Raw genomic sequence first — 19641 nt, 5'->3', positions numbered from 1 at the left:
GGTTTGTGGCGGCGTGGGCGGGGCGATGGCGGCTGCTGGGCGGGGCGATGGCGGCTGCTGGGCGGGGCGGCCCCGCCCCCTGCGCGCCGGCGCTGCCGCCCGCGCGGCGCCTTTAAGGCCTGGCCTACGTGGCAGCAGAGCCCAGCGGCGGCGCGGCCCGGCCCGGCGCTCCCTCAGCTTGCTCTCGCGCCCGCCCCTCCCGCCGCCGTCCCTCAGAGCGAGGCTGGGCCACAGGCGCTCAGTAGCCGGCAGCGTCCTGTCCTGTCCTGTCCTTTTCCCTCCTTCTCCGTTCTTCGGCCGCCATGGGTCAGAACGACATCATGGGCACTGCTGAGGACTTCGTGGACCAGGTGGGTGCCCGCCTGGCTTCTCCACCCCGCCTTTGTGCGCTGGGCCGCTGCCTCGGGTAATGGGGCCGGCTCTGAGGGGCGGCTGGCTGCGCTGAGCGGGGGGCGGGTGAGGCCGCCGCCCTGAGGGGCTGTGCTGAGGTAGGCCGGGATGGCGGCGGTACGGTGCGGGGTCCGGCTGCCTGCCCCTCCGGTGGGGCTCTGGGCTTTGGCGGTGGGAGGCTGGGGTCTGGCTTCCCGCCGGCGCAGGCCCAGCGGCCAGGGCCCTGCGGGAGTGGCAGCCCCCTGCCCATAGGAGAGCTCTCTGGCTGCTCTTAGGACGAAGTAGGGCTCTCCTTGGGAGCTGGGCTTCTCCCTGGGAGTAGGTAAAGAGAAGGAGAGCAGGAGGTTGAGAAGCTGTGGTCTCACTGTAAGCAATGCAAGGGGGCAAACAGGGATTAAAGGGGTGTGGGGAAATCGAGGTAAGCGATGGTGACAGGAAATCAGAAATCAACGCCCTGACTGCTGTCTGAAAACCCAGATTGGAAGGGGTTTGCCAGCAGCGTAGTGCTGTGCCTTGGAACTGGGGCAAAATGAAAGCAGCCAAGCTGATGTTCTCTGGTAACCCTTTTTACTTCTATTTCAGTGGAGGCCCTTACAGATTTCACTGTTAAAACGAAGTTTGTGGTCTCTTATTAATAGGAGAGGAGAGTTTTTTTGGAAAGTAAGTAGTTGACCAGCTGGTGATGGTGTTGGAAAGATCTTCACTGTCATGGTGATTCATCTGATTGATAATAAGAGGTAGAGTCTAATCATATTTAGCAAGCTCTCTGGGAAACCTGATTCAGCCTCATTCTACAACTCTGAGTATTGAGTTGTGTGGTGCCCGATAACACGTCACAGCTCTGAGGGGGCTGTGCTGCCTCCGTGTAAAGGCAGAGGAACTGAGTTTCACTGGGAAAACCTGTTCTGCTCTCTTTCCCCACCCCCAGATGGAAGGCTCCTGGGAGACAGAGCTTCTTATGGTGTGTGGAATATTCAGTGTATGGAGTGTCTGGATCATCTCTGCCATCCTCTCTTCACCTCTTACACCTTTTAGAGGAGAAAGTGAACTCTCACTGTAGTGTTCAGATGACTTGCCAAAATTTACAGCACTTCTCCTGACCTTTTTATAACACTTTTCTTATTTGTTCCTGTGTGACTATTTCTGGCTGTCTTGAAGATGCCTTTTATTTTTCATGCTACTGAAAGCTCTCTTGTCCAGCTGAAATGCACTTTTGCTTCCTCCCCAAATGAGCTTTAAATGGCACAACTTTATTTAGGCTTGGCCACAATCTGTCTAAAGATGAGTCTTCCCTTTAGCCACAGAACTTGGGGTGTTTGTGTGCACTTGCCCATCAGATTGCAAAACAATTTTTATGGCTTTCCAAGTAACTAATTCCTTTGGTAGCTCTGTCTCCAAGAAGCTGCTCCTAGCTCGACTGGATACTCTCAGTTCTGTGTGTGCAGCTACAATACTCAGCAGTGTAGGAGTGAAGAGATTTGCTGAACAATAACCTTTGGTATATATTGCACAGTTAACACTTGGCATTACAGAATCTGTTAGTTCACCATGGGTTGGGAAAAACAAAAACCAAACAGACCAACAACAGTTGGAACGTTTGAAGTGATGTTGAAACTGCCCTTGATGGAAGCAGAGGTGCTGGAGCTGGACAATGGTTGTTCTGGGAGCTGTGTACGTGTCTCAGTGACAACTTTACTTTCCTTGCTCCCTGTATCAGTGCTCAAGACCTAAGGAGTCTTAATTTCTGTGGTGTAAAAGCCTTGTGGGGAAAATGTTAGAGCAAACTTCCACGGCTGATCAGTCAGTACAGAATGTCTCTTACACAAGCAAGAATCTTCCGTTCCTTAAATTCAAACATTAAAGCTTAATTGTGCTCAAATGCTACCATTTCCATTTGAAATGGCAAATTAGGCCTTGGATGGCCAAGCTGCTCTTCAGAAGTCTCTCTCCTGAAGCAGTAACAAGTGGCTCTTAATCCAGAGGTGAACTGCTGATCTTACAGGGCAGCTGAGCTTGCCTGACAGCTGGCTGCCACTGAAAGGGGTTTGCCTGCTTCCAAGGTGACATTCCCCTTTTCTCTGTCACCAGCACTCCTGCCACTGAGCTGCACAGTCAGGGTGAAACAAAATGAGTTGATTTTCTGTTGGCTGCAGTTATCTCATCCTTTGGGTCAAGGGAGCACCAGCACTGGTGGTGGGGTCGCTTGTGATGAGAAGAGGCTGTTCATTTAGTGTGGCTGTAGCTTAGGTTTGCAGCCTGCAGAGCATGGCTGGTCAGTGGTTCTGCTTTGTGCTGATGGCAGTTTGCAAGAGCTGCAGCAGGGTGGTGCAGCTCCTAGGGGGATGTTGGGGAGTGGTCCTGTTTTTTTTAATTGGAGAAGGCAACTTAGTATAGATATTAGGGAGGGTGGGAAAAGTTGTTGAGGGTTCCTAAAATCTGGCTGGTGAGCATTGCTAGAAATCAGGATCTGGGTTCAGAGTGAGCAGGGGTCTTGGTTCAGTGATGCCCAGCTACAGGCTATATGGGTTGGGTTGGTTTTAAGCCCCATCACACCAGCCTAATGTTGTTAATTGATTGACTTATGAGTAAGTTAAACTCACCAAAAATCACTTTAAAAGAGCTTATTAGATGCTAAGAGCTTTGCTGCAGTCACCACATACTTGCACTGAAGATAGCTGTATGTGGGGCTTGTGCTGATTGTTTGGAGTTACAGAACTGGTTGCTATTCCTCCCTCACGCACAGAAGAGGGAGCAGATCTCAAGCAGCTTCTCTAGGGTATGATATAATCTCTAGGAACATGGGTGTCTGGTGTTCCTGTCATTCTGAAACAAAACTATGGCCAGATATGACAAGAAATTCTTGAGTCATTGTGCTGCAGGGAAAGGACTCTAAGGAAGAGCCAGACCCTGGGGCTTTTGTTTCATTTTCCAACCTAAATGCTGGTGCCCATTATTCATCTAACTCTGGCATCTCTATCCTATTTTGCAGCAAACAGGAGGGAGAAGAAAGCATATCATTGTTAATCTGAACTCCTTTTCTGTGGCTTAGATTAAAAACTCAACTTGGAAACTCTTGGTGATGTCATCATGACTTAAACCAAAAAGGCATCGGTGCACTGACAAATGGCCTGCTCTGGTTAGGCTGAGACAGAGCTGTCCCCTGAGGAAAGCTAACAAAATGCAGTACACAATAAATCACACTTGAAGTTTGAGGAACACATGGATTTTGGAACAGGAAATTAGTATAAAGCACACCTGGGGGGAAGCATTTTCCCAAGAAGTTGTCCTGCAATTAATAACCTGATTAAGATCAGTGGCAATGTTCTAGTGGGTCAGAGATCTCTTCCTGCTGCAGAAGGAAGTGGGAAAGCCCCTGTTCTGATTTTCACAAATAACTTGTAGACATTGATTAACTCAGATGGGTGCTACTGCCCCTGGGACTATTAAGTGGGATCTCCTTAAGTGGATATATACAGGTGGTGAAAGGAAGTGATTCTTCCCTCTGGCAGAGGATTGAGCATCCTGTTCCAGGAGAGATCACTGCTGTCCTGGGCTGCTGGAGGTCTCTGCCCTCCCAGAGCAAAGCAATCCTTTGGATATTTGGGATACACCTTTACCAGAAACTCCAGGCTGATGACACTGTGCAGCAGTAGATCACCGTGATCACCGCTTCCCTGATTCAAGAGCTCGCACATGGACAAGCACAGGAGAGGCTTCTCTGTTTGTCTGGGTATAATACACCTAGGAGACAGCTGAAATTGCCAACTCCTCCTGTGTATTGGTCTTAAAAGCCCTGTAAATATGCCATGCTATGAACACTTAGAGAATGGATGGGCTCTGTAACAGATTTGAGGCTGGTGGAAGGGGGAGTGGAGGGCCAAATCAGCATCATTTTATTACCTCTCCTTGGACAGATTTCAATATTTCAGTCCTTTTCAAAACTGAGATTTGAGCAGAGATTTGATTATTTTGGGGAGGGGGGAATCTCTGGATCCTCTTCTGCAAGATGTTTCTTAAACTAAGAGGAGCATTTAAATCTCTTTGCTTTTCTGATCCTGTTAGAGGGGGAAGTGGCAACACAAAGCCTTTCTGCTGCCTCTTAGGCGTTTGGCTGCCAACACAGAACCAGCTGTTCTTTAAAATGGTTTGAGTTGAGTGATTTGTTGTCTCTTCTCAAGATGTTTTGCCTCTTGCAGAGAGGCAGGATGTACTGAGAAGAGTTGATGCAAAGCCCATGGAAGAATAAGTCATCCAGTTCCTTGCTGCCATGAGTTTAACACTGCCCCCTCCATCGATCTTGACAGAAAAGTGTACTCAGTTGAGTGCCTCTTTAAGTCCCATGTTGGGTTCATTAACTGCAGCTACTGCTGCTTTTATCTGTGTGAATCAAAGGAAGTAGGAAGTGGTCTCAGGGTACAGCATTTGAGCCACATGTTAGTGATGTGTAGGGACAAAACCAGGATGTGTGGTGCTAGCAATTCAGTCCCACTTTAGATACCTTCTCTTTCTTACAAGTTACTCTGTCCTTAGTTCATTTCCTTGGGTGATTTATACCTGAATCCTGTAATTGTCAAATCACTTGATGTGTGTTATGCTGCTCTTGTAGTTCCCATGTATTATCCATAGAATGGTTTGGGTGGGGAGGGACACCTCTCACCAGCCCAGCTTGCTCAAGGCCTCATCCAACCTGGCCTTGAACACCTCCAGGGAGGGGGCATCCATAACCTCCCTGGGCAACCTGTTCCAGTGTCTCCCCACCCTCAGTGGAAAGAACTTCTTCCTACTATCCAATCTCAATCTTCCCTCATCAAGCTTCAGTTCTTGTCCTTTCTCACTGGATCCCCATGGCTAGTTTGCATCTGGTTCATGCAGTCTATTTCTGAAGCTTATTTACTTCATCCTTGCTGTGTGCAGGGCTTTCAACTTGTGCCTAGCTCAGCAAATGCAGCCACAGGAGTTCTGGATGACCAGAGATGATGTGTCTCAGAAGGTTGCTTAGCACTGCCACTGCCTCAGGCTCCAGTCCCTCTGACTTGTCTCAAGCTGATTGGATGTGCACACCCCAGGTTAATGGGTAGTGTTCAGCTCCCTCTGTGCCATGGCAGCTGGTAAGTGTTCAGTGCCTTCCTGGCTGCTTCACCTGGGCTGGTGGTGGCTGGCTCAGGGAAAAGGAAGAGATCATCTCATGTGACCCACATCAGCAGCAGCAGAGATGAGGCCAGGAGGCAGATGTTTCCCTCTAACATTTGCTGGGGTTTTTTTCAGCCTTTCCACAGCAGTGTTTTTATCTTCTTATTTCTACAGATGTCCTCTTTCCTTCCTTCCTTCCAGCCCAAGCTTGTCTGCTGTGTGTCTCAAGGCACTTGGTAAACCACTTCAGCTGTTGTCCTGCTTCCAAAACACCTTTATCCTTGGCAATCCTCAGCAGGTTTGCCCAGACAGAGGGTGAAATCCAGGAGGGAAGAAAGCTGTAAAGCATGATGTGTCTTATTCAGTGACAAAGATCACCAGTTGTCTTCTGAGTCATTCATCCAACTGTTGACATGGTGTAAAACAGCCTGAAGTGCAGCCCTGAGTCAGAGTACAGCTGCCCTTCAAACTGACTCGATTAGCTGGAGTCCTGACCCTTAGACTCTGGATGCACAGAGTACAACCTGGGGAGTTTGTTCCCATATTAACTGTTAATTAACTATTGAGCAGGCTTGCTGGATTTCCTTTGCTGTGCTGCTCTTCAGTTACACAGTCTGCAAGGCTGTGCATTGGCACAGGGTTTGGAACAGCCCTTAGTGTTTATGACTGGGGTGAGGATTTGGGGATGGGGCGCCTCAGGATGTGGTTTAGCAGGCATGGTGGTTTCAGGCTGGTGAGTGGACTCAATGATCTTATCTTGGAGGTTTTCTCCAACCAGCACAATTCTGTGGTAATAAACTTTCAGAGCTGGCTGTAGTCTCCTTTCTCTGTGCTCCTATATACACTGAAAGCACACACTGCTGCCAGAACAGGATTCTGCCCAGGGAGAAGCCAAGCAGCCAATCTGCTCTGTGTTGTATAACCTGAAGTCAATCTAAATCCTGAAGGTCTGTGTGCCTCTTCTGCCTGGTCTGGGTTGGAAGGGACCTCCAAAAGTCATCTGGTCCAACCCCCCTGCAGTCAGCAGGGACATCCTCCACTACCTAAGGTTGCTCAGAGCCTTGTCAAGCCTGACCTCGAATTTCTCCAGGAATGGGGCCTCAACTATCTCCCTGGGCAACCTGTTGCAGTGTTCCATAACCCTCATGGAGCAGAACTTGTTCCTAACATCCAGTTTGCACCTCCTCTAACTTCAAACCTTTGCCTCTCATCCTATCACTGCAGGCCTTTGGAAAGAGTCCCTCTGCAGCTTTCTTATAGGCCCATTTCAGATAGTGGAAAGCTGCTCTAAGGTCTTCCCCAGCGTCTTCTCTTCTGCAGGCTGAACAACCCCAGCTCCTTGCATCACACTGAACTTTGTGTGGGCTGATGGGGCCTGATAAATGGTGCCTCCTCTTGAGTCCCAGTGCAGGGATCACTGGAGTCAAGCAGTTCCACATGAATCACAGACTGCCTTTGGCTGAAAGGAACTGTAAAGATCATCTGCTCTGACACCCTGTCCTGGGTAGGGCCACCTCCTATTACGTCAGGTTGTTCAAGGCCCCATGCAGCCTGGCTTTGAGCACTTGCAGAACTTCTGCTGGTGATCTGTTCCCGTGCCTTGCCACCCTCATGGGGAAGAGCTGCTTCCTAATGTCTTACCTAAACCCATCTTTTTTGCAGCCTGATGCCTTCACCCCTCAGCCTAGCACTACCTGCCTGTGTAACAAAACCCCTCTCCAGCTCTCCTCTAGGCCTGAAACAGGGACAAGTGTCAGCCTGCCCAAACAGCTCCTGCCACCAGGAAACCCTGGATAATCCTGCAGTCAGTTTTAGATTAAGTTTGCATTTGTTTCTTACTAGATTGCACTCACTCAGGCAGCCACATACCCTGACCCCAAACATGACCTTGTAGTGATCTGGCTGAGCTGAACCCAGGCATGAAATGGGTTCTGGCATTCTGAGTGGCTGCAAATCCTGGTGGAAGGCTCCATGAAGTAATAACCTGCCCCACAGTAAAGCTCTTGGCATAATCCAGAGGCAACGAGTTTTCACCTCTCAGCCCTGGGAAGTTCTGGCTTTGTCCCTTAGAGTTAGGGTAGGTGCAGAGCAAAGCAAGCAGTGAGCTTGAGGGTGAAGGGGTCTGTGGAACCAGATACAGGGGGCAGTGACTGCACTGGTCTGACAGCTGCACAAGTGCACAGGCTTTGCACTGCTGCTGCTCAGAGTGGTAGAGAGACCTAGCTGGGCAGAAAGCTCTTGAATTTGTCCAGAATTGGACTTCTGTCAGCCTGGCTCCCTGAATCGTTTTGTTAGTGCCTGAGCCTGTGGGTGGGAGTGAGGTTGCCCTTTCAGCTCCTGGCTATCTGATAGCTGAGCTGTAACATGAAACCCTGAGATAGACAAACTAAACCCAAGGTCAGCCTCCACTAGTCAGAGCTCCATCAAAACACAGCTCTTGTGACACAGAAAGGGGCAAGGAAAAGGATCCTGCTTTTTAACAAGTCCTTGCCACCAGCTCCGTGGTTCTCAGAAAGGCTTCTCAAAGGCTGGAACAGGCTCCCCGGGGAGGTGGTTGAATCTCCATGCATGGTGGTGTTGCAGAAGAGGCAGAGGTGTGGTGCTGAGGGGTAATGGATTAGCAGCAGCCTTGATAGAGTTGGAGAATGCTTGGAGTGGATGATCTGAAAGGGCTCTTCCAACCCAGACGTCTCCGTGATTCCTCAAACCGCCCTAAATCCAAGCGCTGAAATCTGTGTTTCTGGGCATTGATGATGCTGTGTGCATGAGAACTGCTGGCCTCAGGGCCTGGGGTGCCTGGGGCTGATCTGCTCTGGGTGTCACCTTGCCTTCCTTCCCTGCAGTTCCTGCGGGTGACCAAGCAGTACCTGCCCCACGTGGCGCGGCTGTGCCTGATCAGCACCTTCCTGGAGGACGGCATCCGCATGTGGTTCCAGTGGAGCGAGCAGCGGGACTACATCGACGGCACCTGGAACTGTGGCTACTTCCTGGCCTCCATCTTTGTCTTCATCAATCTCTTTGGACAGCTCAGTAAGTGGCTCTAAGGCTGGTGAGATGAATGCCAGAGTGCTGCAGTGTGTCTGCCACCCTGGCTGGTGTGAGCAGAGGACGCCTCACTGATTGCTTTGTAACTGGTGACAGCTCAGCACTGATAGGAGGCTACAGGAAAGCTGGGAGGGACTTTTGACAAGGGCTTGTGGTGACAGGATGAGGGGCAGTGGCTTTGAGCTGGAAGAGGGAAGCCTGGAGATTAGGAGGAAATTCTTTCCAGTGAGGGTGGGGAGACACTGCAACAGGCTGCCCAGGGCAGTAGTGGAGGCCTCATCCCTGGAGATACTGAAGATCGGGCTGGACAAGGTTCTGAACAACCTGATCTAGTGGAGGACATCCCTGCTGAGTGCAGAGGGGTTGGACTGGATGACCTTTGGAGGTCCCTTCCAGCCCAAGCCACTCTCTGGGTCTAAGCAGGGATTTGTAGGTGTATTAGGTGGACTCAGGGTATGAGAAATGGAGAGCAGTAAAATTGTTCTCTGATTGCATTAAGTTGGTGATCTGCTCTTGTTTGCTCTGCCAATTTCTTGTCTTGTGCCTGGGTGTTTTTACTCCCCTATTTTTGTGTGGAGTCAACAGCATAGTTGCCACTCCTCATGTCAAGGGCTGTCAGTGCTTTGTGACAGAAGCCTTGCCACAAAAGCTTTCAAGGCAGAGGAGTGCAGTCTGTTTGCCCTAGCAGCTATCTCACCTCAAAAAAAAAAAAGGCAAATCCATAATGAATTGAGTTTCTTTTTGACTTTTAATGTTTTCACACAGCTGCTGCTCAGCACTGTGCTCTGGACTGCATTCAGCATGTGCTTCCCCTTTGTGAAATGATGGTTCTGGAATGATAAAAGACCTTAAAATACACTAAAACTTCTTGGTTCTCCAAGTGGTTTGTGCCAGTGTGCCATTAAAGTGTCCTGCCTGATGCTGTCTGTGGCACAGCTGGGAGGAGTGGGAGTCTGCTCAGTTCAGAGTCTGCATTCCTGCAGCATCTTTGCCTGTGCAAGCCCAACTGTAACCATGTTCCATTTCCCCAACTCAGGTGGCTGTATCCTGGTGCTGAGTAGGAACTTTGTGCAATATGCCTGCTTTGGACTGTTTGGAATTATAGCATTACAGGTAGGAGGCTTAAATCTTCAGCCTTTCTAAACCATGGCTTGTAAATCTCCACTCTTAGCCCCAGCACTAGCAACCCTGAAACACAAACTCACAGCCCTGCAGTTTCTCTCCAGCCTGGCCTAGTGCCAGTCCTTGATGGCACTGAGCTATTTTGCTGCTTCTCTTCTAATGTGCCCAACAGATCCTTGGCTGTAATTGCAATTACTCAGCTGGAGACCTTGCTTCAAGACTTGACCTTGACCAATTTAGCAGAAGTAACTCAAATTTACCTGGATGTCAGTAATGTGCCAAATGTGGAACTTGGAGGTGCAAGTCAGTAGGGCAGGGGGTGATGGTTTGAAGCTGGAAGGGGGGAGATTGGAGATAAGGAGGAGACTTTTTCACTCTGAGGGTGGTGAGAGCCAGGCCCAGGGTACCCAGGGAGGTGGGAGATATCCCATCCCTGGAGCCATTCCAGGTCAGATGGTCTGGGGCTCTGAGCAACTTGCTGACTGCAGTGGGGTTGGTCTACATGACCTTTAAAGGTCTCTTCCCACCCAACCCATTGCATGATTCAATGGTGTGGTGTTTTTTTGGCCTTCACCACACTGCTGTTGTAAGGGATCCAAGCTAGTGGCATCCTTCCTGTTTCAAACCAGTGAAGTTTTGGGGTGGCTGAATCACAAATCAAATCCTGGCTCCTGTTCCCTGTTTTACACTGCCTGGGCCACATCCATGTAAGACACCTTGTACCCTTCAGAGTAACACACTGCCAAGCTTGTAGGAGAAGCTAAATGAGAGTGTGGCACAAATGCAGAACTCTGGTGTCCTCTCTGTGGTGTTTTAACCTGTTTTCTTCTTTCCCTAGACTATTGCATACAGCATTCTATGGGACCTGAAGTTCCTGATGAGGTATGCCATTAGCAAAATGGAGTGAAAGCTTGGCACTGCTGCTTGTTGACAGAGGAAATCATCTTTGCACCTGGAAGAGATTTTACAAGTGATGCATTCACACTAAACCCAAGAAATTGCAGCCTTTAAAATCAGAGTCTGTCTTAAACCACAGGCAGCAGGCTCAGGAGTGGAGAAGGGAAAGGCTAATCCTCACCCACTAGGATCTAAGTGCTTTGCTTCCTTGCTGAGAGCTCACAAACTGTCCAGCAATGGCCAAAGCAGCAGCTGTGCTCATGCATGGCTGAAGCCATTTGCCAAGGAAACTACAGCATGTGGGTAGTGGAGTGGCTTCTGGGCTTTTACATCTCTTAAACCCCTTCTCTGAGTAGAAGACAGGGCCCTTAAACATGAGCTTTCTTGTCACCTCCTGAGTGATGGCTGGCTGTTAGCTCTGAGAGGAGGGCAGGGAGCCAGCACGGGAGCCCTGGGCTTGCTACAAGCCTGTAAATGTGTAACTTTCCGTAGCAGCTCTGCTGTGCTGTATTCCCAGAGCAACCTCTGAACTACTTTTGGCATATGTGGCAAAACCTGAGGTACAGAATAACTTCAGCAGGACCAAATGTGAGCTGTAACAGCTGCTGAGCAGCTCTGGCTCAGCTGTGGGTGCTGGATTTCCCTGGCAGGCTCTAGGTGTCTGCACAGGCCTGTTGTGCAAACTGGTGGACAGTGCTGCTGTTTCAGGTGGGAACACTGATGCAGACACAAATCACAAGGGGCAGAGCAGGGCACTCCTCACTAGTGTCCAGTGTTGGAAGGGGGCTACAGGAGAGCTGGAGAGGGACTCTGAAATAAGGCATGGAGTGACAGGGCAAGGGGTAATGGCTTCAAACTGGAAGAAGCTGCATCTGGATGAGACATTAGGAAGAAATTCTTCTCCATGAGGCTGGTGAGGCACTTGAACAGGTTGCCCAGAGAGGTTATGGAGCCTCCAAGCCTGGAAATGTTCAAAGCCAGGTTGGATGAGGCCTGGAGAAACCTAGGCAAGTGGGAGGTGTCCCTGCCCATGGCAGAGGGGTTGGAACTGGATGATCTTTAAAGTCCCTTCCACCCCAACCCATTCTGTGCTTCTCCTTGAGCTGAAATTGGCCAGAGAAGGCTTTCTAGATCAGTGCAAACTGTAGTAAACTGCTTTTTCCCCCCTCCTCATTTCTGTCTTTCTGTAGGAACCTTGCCCTTGGGGGAGGCTTGCTGCTGCTTCTGGCTGAGTCACGCTCGGAGGGGAAGAGCATGTTTGCCGGTGTCCCCACCATGAGGGAAAGCTCTCCAAAGCAGTACATGCAGCTGGGGGGCCGTGTGCTGCTGGTCCTCATGTTCATGACACTGCTGCATTTTGATATGAACTTCTTTTCTGTAAGTATCTGTGAAGGGAAGGACGAGTTAAGGAGCTGGGATGTTGCACCAACTCCCAGATCACCTGCAAGGCCTGCTCAGTGCTTCTTTCAATCTTTTTTAGTTGAATTAACATTGGTGTAAGGTTCCATGTCCCACTATATAAAGGGTGGCTGCCAAGAGGATGGAGACTCCCTTTTTGCAAGGAGTCCCATGGAGCAGACAAGGGTTGATGGGGACAACTTACTGCCTGGGGAGATTCCCATTGGACTCCACAGGAGATCTGTTCCCCGTGAGAGCAGTTGGGCATTGGAATCATCTCCCAGGGGAAGCAGTGGAGAGCCCTACACAGGAGAGTTTTAAGACTCAGCATGACAGGGTGCTGGGCCAGCTCATTTCAGCTCTCTCATCTCCTAGAGAGGTTGGACCAGATGATCCTTGGGGTCTCTTCCAAGGTGGCATCCTGTGATTCTTGGATCACCTGTGCCGTGCTAACCCGAGTGCCCCACGCTCTGGCCTCTTCCTCGACCTGTCGAAGCACCAGGTGTAAGCTTGGGGGTGGTTGTTTGTGTTTTTTTTTCCCCTCTTGCAGATTCTGCAGAACATTGTGGGCACAGCCCTGATTATCTTGGTGGCAATTGGCTTCAAGACTAAGCTGGCTGCCTTGACTCTTGTCATCTGGCTCTTTGGCATCAACATCTACTTCAATGCTTTCTGGACCGTCCCAGCCTACAAGCCCATGCACGACTTCCTCAAGTACGACTTCTTCCAGACCACCTCTGTCATTGGAGGGCTTCTCCTCGTGGTTGCACTGGGTCCTGGGGGAGTCTCCATGGATGAGAAGAAAAAAGAGTGGTAACAGGAATAGCAAACACTTCTTGGGACATAACCTATGAAGTCCAGAACTGATTCTCTATGGATTCAACAAAAACTGCCAGCATTTTACACGTACATGCCCCCTTCCTATCAAAGGCACAGGTGTTTTGAATTTGATTTCCAGTGGCACCAGTAACATGATAGTTAAAACCCCTCTTTCTTCAAGGAACGTTGCCTAGGCTTATTCTAACTTCCTAGATTGTGGAACTAACCCAAGGAGCCTGCACTTTGCTGATGGCCTCAGTGAGCTGCAGTAGAACAGTTGCTGTCTTTTGAGGTCAGCAGTGTTCTAAATTGGAAAATACTGTGAGCAGATACAGCTGCATCTTTCAAGTGTGCTGTTGGGTTCTAGCTAGAACTTAAAGAAACAAGAAACCAAACCCCAAAGTGGATCATCCCCTTGGTCACCCTCATCCACACTGCATAAGGAGCTCCATGGCTGGGTTTAGCATTGCTTAGCAGGGTGGAAAGCAGCATCACAAAAAAAAATGAATCACTGTTGTTTTGCTGCTCAGAGACCTGTAATTCTATTTTCTTTAAGAAGGGGAGGCCTTGCCTGGCCCCCAGTAGAAGGCAAAAAGAAGACCCTGCCAGTAGTTGTACTCCCCTCTAGGTAAGAAAAGGGAGAGAGGAGGGTTTAACACATCCCACTTCTGCTCTTGAAGCGGGGGGACAGGGAAGAGTTTGGGATTGCTAATCAGGAATCCTGTATGGCTAATGGTGTTTCAAGAAACAAATGGGAGGAGATAGTCCTACAGAGACAGAATGTTCAGTTCTGTCAGGATTCTGTGCCAAAAGAACTCTTTATTCAGCATTCTTTCCCCAATGTAGCCCCTCCTGAATTCCCAAGAGGGGAGCCAAGTTGTGCTGCAGGTTCCATAATAAAAGCTCCTTTCTGTTGTTAACCAGCTCTCATCCATCTGTCCCCCCACTTCCTGTCTGAATTGCAGGTTATTGGTGAAAGTGTCTTCAGAATTACAGAAGTTCCCCCTTTTCAACCCCCAGCTCAGTCCATGTCAGTCAGTCTTCTAATCTGTAGTCTTTGCTTCTTAGATTCACTTCTGTCAGCCTCTCAGCTGGCTGAACAGTGAGAGAACTGGGTGCTGAGCTCTTGGGCACAGCCCCTTCCCTCTGCCATCTCAGACCAGCTGGAGGTGTGCAGGGAGGAAAGGTGGAGCTCAGCCCCATGCTGCCCCTTCTCATCTCTGCAAGCACACAGTTGTGGCTGAGGAATGACGAGCAAAGCCTGTGCAGTGAGAGAGCAGCCAGGGATGCAGCTTGCCTGTTCCGAGGAGCTCCTTCCCCAGCAGAGTGGTGAGGAGAACTGAAGGCTCCTTTTTCACCTCTCAGTGCCATGACCTCTGTGCCATGACCATGCTTAGTGCTGCTCAGAGGAGGCATTTTGCCCTCTGCTAGTCACCCAGGTAAAGCCTCTTCCCCTAGATGATGAAAGGACACCAGAAAGCCAGCCCTGCCAACCTGCTAACGTTCCCTTGATTCCTTGCACTGTTGTCTTCTCCCTTGAGAAAGCTGCTCAACTGTGTGTCCAAGGAGTAATTCAGCTGAACAGCAGGAGCTGCTGACCAGGCTTTCCTGGTGAGGACACCAGCCTGGCCAGGTCAGCTGAAATGGTTGATCTTCAGGAGAGAAATCATGCTGCAAGAGCTGCTGAGAAATACAAGAGCACTCTTGAGCATGAAACCAGTGATTGCATGCTGGAAGGGGCAGATGGCCTGGGTAGTAGCAAGGTGTGCTGCTGCTGCTGAAGAGAACCACTTGGTGGTTTGGGGGGTGGGTGGAAGCCAGCACTGCAGGTCAGGTCACATAGAAAGTTTTGGTTGGAGTGGGCTTTGAAGGAGAAGGTTTCACCTGGTGGTCACTCTGCTTGTCTCTGTAGCAAAACTGATCCCTTGAGCTAGGGATATGCACCACAAGGTGCTTCTGCTCAGTTTCACTGCAGCTTCCAGGCCCCACCAAGGCAAAGCCATTCTCAGGTCCCAGCTGCTGGTGGTGTTCATTATTTATAAATGGAATGATGGAAAGAAGCCCTGAAGGGGATTTGGTTTTCCTTGACTTCTTTGTGTCCTAACTGAGGAGCTGGATGCTGGACTAGTCTGAAAGCCTCTTGTGAAAAATCCAATCTCCTTTCCAACTGAAGAGCTCAGAAAAGGAACTGATCCTGCCCCTTGCATCAGCAGGGTTTGGGTGCTGAGAGGGGCAGAGTTAGATGGAGGGCATTGCATGTATCCTAGGCAGCACAACAGGCTGAGCCCTGAGGTGGAAGATTCTGCTTTCCTACACACACTGCTGTATTTGTGCATCTCCCCACCACAAAGTGACCTCTTCCCTTGTGGGTCAAGAAAGCTCTCCCAAGCCAGGAGGTCAGCTGTCAGATTGGCTCTGCAAAGTGTTCTGGAATTCATTCTGAATTATATATATATATTATTATTTTTTTTTTGCTTTCTATGTGGAGAAAAAGAAAAGGAGGAGGAGAAAACAAAGGATAAATTCTCATTTTATGCTGTATTTTGTACCTTAGTTGTGTTTGGAAATGGTTTTGATTTTTGGAAACAATCAAAATAAACCAATGGCATCTTTGTATCCACTTGGTGCGTGGGGCTGCTGCCACTCCCGTGGCCTCCTGCTTGCTGTGCCACCTCCTCATGCAGAGGGGGATCCCTGGGAGCTGGGGAGGGGGCTTGAGGCTGTTAGGTTGGATCTCAGGAAAAAATTCCTTTGCTGCAGTTGTGGTCAGGGATTGGCACAGGCTGCCCAGGGAGGTGGTGGAGTCCCCAGCCCTGGAGGTGGTCAAGAAACCTGTGGCCATGGCACCTGGGGACGTGGTTTAATGGCCATGGTGCTCTCAGGTCTGGACCCAGTGATCCTAGAAGCCAAAACAATGCTAGGATTGTTTCACCCTGCTGTTCCCTTTGCCAGGTGGAGTGGGGCAAACACCTGCCAGCCCTCTGGAATTGTTACACAACAGCCTTCAGGCCCCTCATTTCTCATAAAGTTTATTTGCCATTGATTGTTTTCTTGAAGTTCTGGGGTTTTTGATGGTGACTCTTGAATTTCTTCTTTAAAGGGCCTGACTGCTTCTGTGGAGAAAGAAAATGGGCTTATTTCCAAACCCCACAGCCAGCCCAGCCTGAGAGAGCTTAGAAAAAGGAGAAACTTGAGTGTGGTCTCTACCCAGCCACAGCCCTGGTGGCAGAGCCAGCCACGGTGCCCTGACAGGCAGATGGTCTCATGAGGTACAGTGATGGTCTCCTTGTGGAAGTGAACCACCCAGCCTTCCCTTTCCAGTTTGCTGTGGTTATAAAGGAGGCAGCCCCATCTCACAGCAGGGACTTGAGGGATTAGCCATTGTTACCTGTGTGCCATCTGCCAGCTTCCCAAACAGGAGGAGCAGGGTGTCTCTCCTGTAAGGCAGGGCCTGGCCAGCCCCTCAAAGGAAGCAAGAAAGGGCTCTAAAAGGATCCTATGGCTTCTAAAGGTGTCTGGGGAGGAAGGGTATTGACCCTTCCAACCTCTTCAGGGTTGCATTCAATGATCTTAAAGGTCTTTTCAACCTGAAATGATTCTGTGAACCCACAGCACACCCTTCAGCCTGCCTGTGCAGACAGGATGCAGCAGGACCCCCCCAGAGATGGGATCTGTAGAGGCAGGAACCTCCCTGCTTCCCAGGGGCAGGACAAACGTTTCCTGCTTGGAATTCACACCCCAGGACGCAAGTGGCTGGCAGGCAGGGAAAGTCTGTTCCACCAGCTTTGCACCTTCTGCTGCTTCCCAGACAGGAACAGCTCAGAGAAGCACCTCCAGGATGGGATCCCAGATCCACACTGCACGTGGCAGCACAACTCACCTTTCCCCTTTTGCTGGCACCTGTCCTGCCACTGTCCCCTCCGTTCCTGGCACCGTTCTGCCTGGCTCCATCCTCCTCGCTGTCCATTGGGAAGTCTTCACTGCCCTTGGTGGCCTCTGGAGCTGCTGGGCTTTTTTCTGGGAAAAGTGCAGCTAAAATGGAAAGATTTAGCTCAGATTCAGCTCCCTGTGCACACAGGCTCTGCCTGCCCCCAGCTTGACAGTGAGGGCATCTTAAGAGGTTCCACTCCCTGAGCATAAAAAGTGTCACTGCTGAAACGCCTGGGAAAGGAACTTGGGGGTGTTCTAGTAGGAAAGTGCTTGGTGCTGACTGTGGTCTCTGCTTAGCACAGCCTGTTCTGGGGTGTCACACCTCTGCTGACACCCTGGCCCAGGTTGCCCAGGGAGGTGGGAGATGCCCCATCCCTGGAAGCATTCCAGGTCAGGTTGTCTGGGGTACTGCTGGGTTACCAACATCCCTGCTGGCTGCAGCAGGATTGGACTGGATGAGCTTCAAAGGTCCCTTACAGCCCATTCCATGATCCTGTGTCTCTGATCTACAGCAAGGCAGCGCCTCCAGAACAGCTTGAGCAGCTTCTGTCTGACCCAAGGACTTGCTGAGAAACAAGCAAAGTAGAGATACCTAAACCAGCAAATCCCAGTGGCTTTTGTCTGACTCCCCTCACACCTTTCAAAGTCCCACTCTGTTTCATGGTGCTCTAAGCTTTCTTGCAAGCCAAGAACCCCCCAGCTGGATGAATTCAGCTGCCACAGCTGGGATCATGAAGAAGCCAGGACAAAATCAGCCAACAAACTCCCTCCAGGACACGGGTGGCGCCGATGTCCTTACTCACCTGGGTACAAGTCACTCATGCTGTCATCTGTCTCCTCTCCATCCTCACTGCTGGACTCTGGCTCCCAGAATTCCTGTTTTCCAGAAGGCTTCTTGCTTCCATTCATCTGCTCCTCAGGGCGCTGCCTGCGCTGCTTCCGCTGTCGCAAGCAGGCAGGGACGAACTCCAGCCCATCCTTCTGGCACTGCTCATCTAACAGCAAGGGGTCAGGCAGCTCTTAGCAAGGCCACTCTGTCACCTGAGTCCTTTTCACTTCCATCTCAAGCTCATGTCAAAGGCAGCTGCCAAGAATGTCAAATTCCAACTCTAAGACACATTGATGTAATCTACAGCCATGCTATGGACCGTGAAGAGTGGTGAAAGATGCTGGCTGTGTGACCCACCCACCCTGGGGAAGTTTGAGAACCTCCTCTCAAGTGAGGATGCTCCAAGGTATTAGTGGGGGGGTGCATGAAGAAGAGTGTGACCAGCAGGTCAAAGGAGATTCTCCTTCCCCTCTACTCTGCCCCCCACTGAGACCACATCTGGGGTACTGTGTCTAGTTTGGGGCTGCCCAGTCCAAGAGGGACAGAGATACACTGGAGAGTGTCCAATGGAGGCTATGAGGATGCTGAAGGGACTAGGAACATCTGTCTGATGAGGAAAGGCTGAGAGACCTGGGGCTGTTCAGCCTGCAGAAGAGAAGGCTAAGAGGAGATCTTATTTAATGTTTATAAATATCTGAGGGGTGGGTGTCAAGAAGGGGCCAGGCTCTTTTCAGTGGTGTCCTGTGATAGGACAAGGGGCAATAGACACAAACTGGAACCCAGGAGGTTCCATCTGAACGTGAGGAGAAACTTCTTTACTGTGAGGGTGCTGTAGGCCTGGAGCAGGCTGCCCAGAGAGGATGTGGAGTCTCCTCTGGAAACGTTCAAGCCCTGTGTGGATGTGTTCCTGTGTGACCTGCCCTGGGTGACCCTTCTTTAGCAGGGGCTTGGACTCAAAGACCCTCAGAGGTCCCTTCCAACTCCTGCCATTCTGAGACTCTGTACCCCTACATCTGGGATCTTCTTTCCCAGCTGAGGAACACGCATAGCAACAGCAGCACGCTGCTGTCGGTCCACAGCTAACTGACCCTCTCCCTTCACAGAGAGCTACTGGACTCTCAGCAGCTCAGGGCAGAAGATGGTCAGGTTCTGCCTTCAGGAAAGCTACTCACATGTTCTTAGGGCCTTCTGGTAGCGCTTCCCTTGGACATGGCGCAGCACTTCCTCTGGGAACTTGTTGATGTGCCTGAGAGTGAGCTTGCAGAACAGCTGGTGTCTGACAGACACAAAAAAGAGCCAACAACACAGTCTAGCTCTGCTGCTACTTCATAGCTGTACACTTACAAGCACTCTGCTCAAAGCTGACACTTTCCCAGTCTCCCCAAACCCACAACCACTCAGCAGCTTGGCAAAGCTCAACCACTTCACGTCTGAGAGCAAACAAAGGGTGCAGAGCAGCACACGGGAGGGGAAATACGTACAGATTCTTTGTGCTGGGCACTATATGGGGCTCGAACTTGCCATAGTCAAACTCTCTGTCTGTCTTTATCAGCCGCTGATACTTCTTGCCATTGGTGTAAGCCTGCAGCTCCGACAGCCGGCACGGCATCTCGTGGCCTGTCAGCCTGCATCTCACCTGAAGGGAAAACAATGGCAGCTCAGGGGATTACCCCAGGACTGGGGAGGGCTTCAATCTCCCTCCGACTTCCACAGCGGGAGAACACCCTCCGGGCCAGAGCCCATCTACGGGGGCACCTTCCCCAGCCTGCTACAAACCGACCCCTCGCGGGACGCGGCCTCGGCATCCCCTCACGAACCACTCAGGGAGGCGACCCCAGTTCCTCTCATGGTCCCAGCCTACAGACCCCCTCACGGCCCAGCCCCGGTCCCACCTTGCCCGGCTCCACGACGCTGAGGAGCGGGTGCTGCTGCAGGAAGCGCCGCTCCTCCTCGGGCACCTCTGCCATCGCCACGCCGCCAGCAGGCCCCGGCACGGCCATAGAGAGGCACTGCTAGAGAGGAGCAAGCGTCACTTCCGGTGCCGGCCACGCCGGGAAGCCGCCGGCACCATAGAGAGGAGA

At 50.8% G+C, this 19641-nt stretch overlaps 2 protein-coding genes across 2 annotated transcripts; one reads left to right on the top strand and one right to left on the bottom strand.

Annotated features, from left to right (window-relative positions):
• Positions 1 to 90: 90 nt before the first annotated feature.
• Positions 91 to 14529, top strand: SURF4 (surfeit 4). The gene is made up of 6 exons (XM_054174407.1): positions 91 to 350; positions 8364 to 8550; positions 9602 to 9678; positions 10526 to 10569; positions 11775 to 11961; positions 12533 to 14529. Exons 1-6 carry the CDS (start codon positions 303 to 305, stop codon positions 12797 to 12799), a joined length of 810 nt encoding a protein of 269 aa, XP_054030382.1. The 5' UTR covers positions 91 to 302; the 3' UTR covers positions 12800 to 14529.
• Positions 14530 to 15811: 1282 nt separating this feature from the next.
• On the bottom strand, positions 15812 to 19560 carry SURF2 (surfeit 2). Its single transcript, XM_009896279.2, has 6 exons — positions 19453 to 19560; positions 19042 to 19196; positions 18733 to 18836; positions 17535 to 17726; positions 16682 to 16833; positions 15812 to 15914 (listed from the first exon to the last, which is right to left on the bottom strand). The coding sequence occupies exons 1-6, from the start codon at positions 19558 to 19560 to the stop codon at positions 15831 to 15833; spliced, it is 795 nt and encodes a 264-aa protein (XP_009894581.2). The 3' UTR covers positions 15812 to 15830.
• Positions 19561 to 19641: the final 81 nt, after the last annotated feature.

Source organism: Dryobates pubescens, chromosome 29, assembly GCF_014839835.1.
Source record: "Dryobates pubescens isolate bDryPub1 chromosome 29, bDryPub1.pri, whole genome shotgun sequence".
Lineage (NCBI taxonomy): Eukaryota > Metazoa > Chordata > Aves > Piciformes > Picidae > Dryobates > Dryobates pubescens.
The sequence above is the reverse complement of the archived record's forward strand: the minus strand, read 5'-3'. Positions and strand labels throughout refer to the sequence as shown.